Here is an 8,199-nt window from a genome sequence, read left to right as displayed (position 1 = left end):
ACTTTCACTTTTCAAACTGAAGGAAGCTCTATTGTAAGCTCTATTCTAACCCCATCCTCAGGGACTGCCCGGAGCGGCAGGCTGGTTCTTCTCTCACACCCCAGCCCCTGAGAGGTTTGGGGGCAGAGATGGCTGCCCTTGGAGGCTGTGGTGCCTTAAGCTCACATCCTCCAGTCCCTAGACCAGGCAGCACAACTCCCACCCGGGACCCTGCCCGCCAGGCTCCCCCAGCCCCGAGGCCTCGTTTCTTCCAGGGCAGGCGCTCACAGTGGCCCCTCTGCTGTCTCCCTCACCCCAACCACCCCATCCCAGGCTGCTGAATGAGAGCGACAAGCGCCCCTTCATTGAGGAGGCCGAGCGGCTGCGGATGCAGCACAAGAAGGACCACCCAGATTACAAGTACCAGCCGCGGAGACGGAAGAACGGGAAGGCGGCCCAGGGAGAGTCGGAGTGCCCAGGCGGGGAGGCTGAGCAGGGCGGCGCGGCCGCCATTCAGGCCCACTACAAGAGCGCCCACCTGGACCACCGGCACCCAGGCGAGGGCTCCCCGATGTCAGACGGAAACCCTGAGCACCCCTCAGGTGAGCCTGGGGCTGGGAGCTCAGGTGGGAGGAGGCTGTGGGCAGCGGGGAGAGGCAAAGGGTGGGAGGACCTGAGACCCGAGGCTAAGGGAAGGGCTGTCCGGGCTGAGTCGTGGCTCAGCTGGGCTGCAGGGGCCCAGTGGCAGTTCAGAGGGGGTTCAGGGGTCAGGGGAGGCGGCTGGGCAAGAGGGCTGTGGCCAGGACTGCTTGGAGGGGCACTGGTTCGGGGTGAAGAGACCCGTGAAGGAGGCCAGTGGGTCAGTTACACCAGAGAAAGGTGTAACTTTTCTGAGACGATTCTGAGAAACAGGAGGGCAGACGGAGGACAGCGCCTTGCCTTTCCCCCAGTCTGACGGGGGAGACACGGCAGGTGACATTGAGCACATGGCCTGGAGGAGCCAGACGCGGGGCATCCTGTTTCGTTCTTATTGGTGATGAGTGCTGCTGCTGCTGCTAAGTCACTTCAGTCGTGTCCGACTCTGTGTGACCCCATAGACGTCAGCCCACCAGGCTCCCCAGTCCCTGGGATTCTCCAGGCAAGAACGCTGGAGTGGGCTGCCATTTCCTTCTCCAATGCATGAAAGTGAAAAAGTGAAAGTGAAGTCGCTCAGTCGTGTCCGACTCTTAGCAACCCCGTGGACTGCAGCCCACCAGGCTCCTCCATCCATGGGACTTTCCAGGCAAGAGTACTGGAGTGGGGTGCCATTGCCTTCTCCGGGTGATGAGCGCAGCTACCGTTAATTGAGCACTTACCGTGTGCCGGGCTCTGGGCTACTTGCTTGGTGTGCGTTAGTGCATTCAATCTGTCTCAACTGTGACGCGGCAGCCGCACTGCCTGCACTCAGACCTCAGCTGTGTGGCAGATCACCCTCATGCTACAGAGCAGACTCTACAGAAAACTGAGGGTAACTTGCCATGTAGCTGAGGGCTCCAGGGCCTCCGCTGGCACCATAGCTACATCCCTTGTGCTTGTAGCGTACAGGACACCGTGCCTGGGGCCAGGCACATGGCCCGTGTCAGTGAGCAGAGCTCTGCCTTCAGAAGACACACTCCAAGTCCTTAGTGCCAGACCTGGAAGCAGACACCAGGCGTCCAAACGAGACGCCACGGTCCCTGGAGCCTCCTGTCGCCTCCCATGGTCCCTGGTCCCTCAGGAGCCCACATTCTATAGAGGGATGAGCAGTGATGAAAACATGTGAATTAAGTACAGGAAGAATCAAGGGCATGACCTCTGGGGAGGAGTCACCCCCCTGTCCCCCCAGTCAGTCTCCAAAAATATCCAGCTGCCCACCAGACTCTGGTCAAGGAAAGCTTCCAGAAGGAGGCCATGTCCTCAACTGCTTGGTATCATCTCTATTTTACTGATAAGGAAACTGATAAGGGAAGATAGGGGGTCTGCCCAGGGTCACACAGTGACAGAGCGAGAATTACTCAAAGTCCAGACGCCTTGGCCAGCATAGGACTCAGCACTGCCTCTGGTCTGATGGAGGCGGCACAGGCCTGCCCTCAAGGAGCACCTGGCTTGCTAGACCATGAACACGTTCTCTGTCCGACGGGATCCCCCGTCCAGTCATCCCTCCCTCACACTGCTTCGGAGACTCAGGGGTATACACACACCAAGACCCTGGACCGTGCACAGAGCCAGCTCACTCTATTACTGTGGGCCTGGCTTTCTCTTCCCCATAAACAGCCCCACTACTCCTCCTCCCCAAGCCCTTCCCCACGTCCCCAGGGCAGGGCGAGCGCTTCCTCCGCTGGTCTCCTGAGCCCTTCACCCATCCCTCACCACAGCACCTGTGATACTGCCCTCCAGCCCTGGGTGGATCCCTGGACCCCCCACCCCAAGACCAGGAGCTTGTGCAGACAGGAACCGTGTGACTTGTTTGTATTCCCTTATGCCTGGCAACCGTGTCTGGCACTTAGCGGTGCCCCCTAAGTGTTTGCTGAATGGACCTGGGAAAGGGCAAACGGGCAGACGAAGGAACGGGGTAGCACAGGTCACTCGTGTCTGTACTTTCCTGGAAGGGCAGGGAGAAGGCAACTGGAGGAGATTGGGCCTCGCCGTGCGTGATGGGAGCTGAGAGCGTGGTCGGGAGCGCCGGGTGGGAGGGAAGGTTTCCTTGAATAAAGGGCACTTGAGGTGGCCTTGGGCGGAGGGATGGGGTGGGAGGTGACACATCGCCATTCGGGGCCCGGGGTGGCGGAGGTGTTCAGATGAGCCAGCCAAAGTGATAAGGGCTTGAGAGGTGAGCAAGGCGGGCAACCAGCAGAGGCCGAGTGTGCTTAAGAGAGAGCGGGCAAGCCGGGGCCTATGGGCCAGACCCCATCGGGCTGCACAGCTGAGGAGCGCAGGAGGGCAGCCGACTTCAGCTGGTATGAGGAAGAACCTTCCAATGGGGACAATGGAAACTCTGGGAGGGGGCGGGGGTGAGAGAGGGGAGTCCTATCCTGGTAGGAGAAAAGACTCATTCCTAGGACTGAGGAATTTTGTAAATGACTGGACATCAACCCAAGATCATTACATAGCCAAACACCACCGCAGGCCACCCCGAACACATTAAAACATACAAGGCCATGCCGTGATGGATCCTCAGCCTCCCAGAGGCATTGCATCTGAAAAGTGAACCATCAGCCGCTGACCTCCGTTCCTGCTTCCTCTCTCTCTCTCTCTGTGTCTCCCTTCTCCCTCTAGGCCAGAGCCATGGCCCACCCACCCCTCCGACCACCCCAAAGACAGAGCTGCAGTCGGGCAAGGCAGACCCCAAACGGGATGGGCGCTCCCTGGGGGAGGGCGGGAAGCCTCACATCGACTTCGGCAACGTGGACATCGGCGAGATCAGCCATGAGGTAATGTCCAACATGGAGACCTTCGACGTGGCCGAGTTGGACCAGTACCTGCCACCCAACGGGCACCCGGGCCACGTGGGCGGCTACTCGGCAGCCGGCTATGGGCTGGGCAGCGCCCTGGCTGTGGCCAGCGGACACTCTGCCTGGATCTCCAAGCCTCCAGGCGTGGCTCTGCCCACGGTCTCGCCGCCTGGCGTGGACGCCAAAGCCCAGGTGAAGACGGAGACGGCGGGGCCCCAGGGGCCCCCGCACTACACCGACCAGCCGTCCACCTCGCAGATCGCCTACACCTCCCTCAGTCTGCCCCACTACGGCTCCGCCTTCCCCTCCATCTCCCGCCCCCAGTTTGACTACTCTGACCATCAGCCCTCAGGACCCTATTACGGCCACTCGGGCCAGACCTCTGGCCTCTACTCGGCCTTCTCCTACATGGGGCCCTCGCAGCGGCCCCTCTACACGGCCATCTCTGACCCCAGCCCCTCAGGGCCCCAGTCCCATAGCCCCACACACTGGGAGCAGCCGGTATATACGACGCTGTCCCGGCCATAGAGGGGGGCCCCCCACCCCCGTCACCACCCGTCTTGCCCTGCCCCTTCCCCCAGCCCTCTCGCCCTGTTCCTCGCCCATCTCAGGCCCGGTGGCGGCAGAGGAGGAGGCTGCAGAGGCTGACAGCTGAGGGGAAGGCCTTCTGTCTGGCTCACTGCCTTTGATGACCCCACCCCGCCCTACCCAGGCTCCGGCCCAGGCACAGCCCTGGGCTACTCGGCTGGGCAGAGGAGAAGGAGGTAGCTTGTTGCCCCTAAACTGAAAAATGAGGGGCTGTACCTTCCCCCCCAGGAATGACCCTCGATCCCAGGATCTGAGCAGGCCCCGCCTACCCTCCTCTGGGAGGGTGAAGCACCCAGGGTCGGTCGGATGGGAATCGGAGGCCTGGCCACCCCTGTGCCTGTGTTTCCTCTTCCGCAAGGAATAGGGGGTCTGACCTAACCTGTGCACCCAGGCCACGTGTCTTAAGAGCGCGGCAACCAGAAACCTGCGTCAGGGACTACTGGGGCTCCGTCTGCCCCTGGGTGCGGGGCGCTGAGGACAGCTTTGAACCTCCTCAAGGGAGTGAGGGTGGGATGGGAGCTCAGAGGGAGGTCTCCTCAACCCTTCAGTGCCTCCTGTCCTCCTGAACACAGGAAGGAATTGGCACAGAGGTCCTCAGATCCATTTCGGTGCCAATAACCTCGTTCTTTGTCTAATGGAGCAAAAGGGCCCAGGTCTCACTCCAGGACAACCTCCCTACTTTGAGGCACACCCAGGACGTGAGGAGGCCGGGACCCCAGGAAAGGATTCGGAGACAATTCACAGAGCCTTCCTCCTGGCTCCCACCAGCCCCCGCCCCCCAACCTCCCCAGGCTCTGTGGTCCTTGCGCTCTCAGCCCCAGCTCCTTGGGCTTCCCAGGGAGTTAGAGCTGCTCAGGCCCAAACCCTTGGCTCCAGGAGGGAACCCAGGGCCCAGCACCCTGGTTGCTGGCAGCAGGCTGAAGACACTAAACTCCTGACATGTACATGCTGCCCTGGCCTTTCGCCCTTTGCCTCCCAGTGGTATTTGAATAAAGTATGTAGCTCTCTTCTGCCCCCATTTTCCTATTCTGCAGCCCTCCGCCCCCAAGTCCACATGTAACTCATTACTGCCCCCCTCTTATTTATCTCAGTAGCTCCCTCTGCCCCCCCTCCCCTCTGCTAGGTACTCCAGCCCCTATTAACTCTGCATTAAGCATTCCACATAATAAAATTAAAGGTTCCGGTTACCTGCTTGGTGGGCCTGACCTGGTCTCTTATCCCTGCACCTCTGCTTCCTCAAATGCTTTCTGGAAGTAGCTAGAGGGTAGAATGCAAAGGACAGATAATCCACGGTCCCCTATCTCACCCAGTGCAGTAGCTCAGGACAGCCGGCATCACAGTGGGGTCAGCGGGTGCTCAGAACTGAGGCCTCAGGCCGGAGCTGTGCCCCCAGCCCAGCTGTGTCCACACTGCAGGTGGGCCACTTGCTGACTCAGGTGGGACTCCGCCTGAGTGCCTTCCAAGCAGCCCATTCTCGCCCAGCAGAGAAGGGGCCTTGCAAAGACTTCAAGGAGCAGGTATGTGAAAGGTAGATCAGGTCTGTCTTGCTGTCTGCAGTCAGTAGGCCTGGTCCTTTAGGACGGGTGAGTGGGCCTTCTCTCACTGGACCTTCCACTTGCCACCTCCCCCAGCAACACACACACAACACAGGTCCACACCAGGATCTAGCAGCTGCCCATGTCTAAGTATAAACTAGGATGGCAGACATAGCCACCTAATCCTTTGGGGCTTCCTCCCCAAAAGCTCTTTGCTCAGCAGAATTCCAACCTGCACTCTGGGACCTGGGGCTCCTCCACCTCAGGGACAGGGGAAATTTCTTCTCCATGCTCCATCGATGGACAGCTCTGATGGCTGAAGTCTCCCCTTCCACCCAGTTCATAGTGACATTAATAGCTCCCATGTACTGAGTGCTCCCTGGGTGAGTGCTTTACATCCTTCTGGCCAGTGAGGGAGTGAGTCCAATTGTTATCCCCATTTCCCAGATGGAGACTTGACGCTTTGAGAGGTGGGTGCTAAGAAGTGCTGGTACAGAATCTGAAACCAGCCGACTCCAAACCTTGCACCCTTAACCATCGTCTCTTCCACCTGCCCGATTTCCAATTGTAATCTGAGGCTGTGCTTCCGTCATGGCTCCAGACCGGCATCCCTAGATCCAGTATCCATTTCTTCTATCTGTGGGCCCCAGCCCCTCACCTCCTAGTCAGGACCTCGGGTAGGGGAGGGGGCACCAAGAACTAGCCCAGTCCTCCAGGGTGGCCAGACTGCCACCCGGAAGCTGTGTCATGCAAGCTCCTCAGGCCACTTCGCCAAAACTGCTGGCTCCCATGAAGCGTAGCGGTAACTACAAATCCTTCCTCTTGTAGATTAAAACCTGCAGCCAAGTTGGACCACCCTGAACTACATACAAGCGGTTTTCTGCTGCTTGGCTGATGTCGTTGTGTTGTAGATAAATGCAGGATTTTTTTACTGGTCTTGAACAGATTTCATCTTTTTGCACTTGACCACTTCCCCACCTATATTAGATCCTTTGGAATTCTGAATCCAATCTATAGCTCTCCTGAGCTTCATGTTTGAAACTTGAATATCCTCATTCAGGTTACTAATGAAAAAAGATTGGAATGAGAGAGACAGACCCTGTGTCCACCACCAAAAACCTCTCCATCCATTCTATCGTCTATACTCGTAAAGCTGTCAATTCTGAATCTAATTGTCACCTTGCAGTACCTGCTTCTCCATCACAGCCACACAGACTGCCTAATGCCTTGTTCAAATCAAGGTTCCCTGTATCTGTGGCATTCCTCCAACCTACCAGGCCGGTAACCATTGGAAAAAAGAAAATTCGGTTCACTTGGTGATATTCTTAGAAACCCTATGCAAGCTTCAGAGTCTTATTATCCAAGTGCTTTCAAATATGCAATAGCCTATTCTAGAATTTCGTCAGGGGGTCAATCAGTTCTGCGCTCCTGCTTCTTACAACCTCCCTTTTCCTCTACTGAGAAGCAGGACATCAGTCCATTTCTAGCCTGTCCAGTGTTTCCTATGTGCTCCGTGGTCACTGGGATTGTGGTCGTGGAGCGGGCAGGGCAGGTGGGAGGGGCTACATCAAGATGAAATCACCACCTGCATGACCTCAACGAGACTGGAGAGTCACTGGGGATACAGGAGGAGAGGGAATGGCCCACGGAAGTCAGAAGACCGGGCTTGTGCTCATGCCTTAAACCTGAGATTCCCGAGGAGCTCGGGCCTCAGTCAAGTAGTGGCTCCACAGTAAACAGAGAAGGGACAGGTGTATCTGGAGAGGGTCAAGGAGATGGTGCCCTGGCCGGGCCAGCTGAGTAGCGAGGGCCTGACTCCGTGAAAGCGGAGCAGAATGGAGGGGGCAGGTGGGAGGGTAAACACCCCTTTCTCCATCTCCTCTGCACCCTATCCCCTAAGGGTTAACCCTCTCCCTCCCCCAGTCCCTCTCTCCTCTGCCACCCCAGCCCCATCTCCCTTTAATCACATCTGATACTGAGCGGCCCAGCAGGAACAAAGAGACCATTTAGAGAAACGGGGCCGAGAAAGTGACCCCCGCACTCTGGGGCGGCCGCCTGGATGCCAGCACAAAGGCGGCATTTCAGAGCTGAAATTTCAGCACCCAACTTGATTAAAGGATTCCACAGGCTTGGAGGAGGGTGGAAGGGGGTGCGAAGTCCATTGCTCCCTGAATTAACCCTTCTCCAGAGCAGCGAACACCCCTCCCACTCCTGGGGATGCTCGTCACTTCCACCCTGTCCAGGGTGCACCCACCCCGGGGGCCTCGCTTCTTGTAGAGGTCAGGCAGGCCTGGCTCTTCCTCTTCCTGGGAGCAAGGGTTGGCAGCAGACTGAAGGTCAAGGCTGAAATATTCAGGGAGATGGGTTTCCTTCCCATCCCTATTGGTGCCAGCATACACCCTCTCCTTGTCATCTGACCCTGCACCCCAAGGGAGGGAAGAACCAGTGTGATCGACTGGATTTAATTTCACGCCTTGAACCCAGAAGCCCTGCTGCCCTGCTCACCATCACCCCAGCACCCATCCTAGTGGCCTTAGAGGGATCAGGGGCTCCACACAGAAGGGAAAGGACACCGTCCAGAGCCTGGGGAAGGAGAGGGTATGGGTGTGGCAGACCAGACAGGTGGG

The 8,199-nt window shown here is 58.1% G+C and overlaps 1 protein-coding gene across 1 annotated transcript in view; it reads left to right on the top strand.

Moving 5' to 3' along the window:
• Nucleotides 1-5,302, top strand: part of SOX10 (SRY (sex determining region Y)-box 10) — a 10,284-nt gene extending 4,982 nt beyond the window's left edge. Inside the window, exons 2-3 of the mRNA XM_010845084.1 lie at nt 313-581; nt 3,274-5,302. Coding sequence (XP_010843386.1) covers nt 313-581; nt 3,274-3,977 — 973 coding nt within the window. The 3' untranslated portion in view covers nt 3,978-5,302. The remainder of the gene's footprint in view (nt 1-312; nt 582-3,273) is intronic.
• The last annotated feature ends 2,897 nt before the right edge of the window (nt 5,303-8,199 follow it).

This window comes from Bison bison, unplaced genomic scaffold (assembly GCF_000754665.1).
Source record: "Bison bison bison isolate TAMUID 2011002044 unplaced genomic scaffold, Bison_UMD1.0 scf7180017864213, whole genome shotgun sequence".
In the NCBI taxonomy this organism is placed as follows: Eukaryota; Metazoa; Chordata; class Mammalia; order Artiodactyla; family Bovidae; genus Bison; species Bison bison.
The sequence above is the reverse complement of the archived record's forward strand: the minus strand, read 5'-3'. Positions and strand labels throughout refer to the sequence as shown.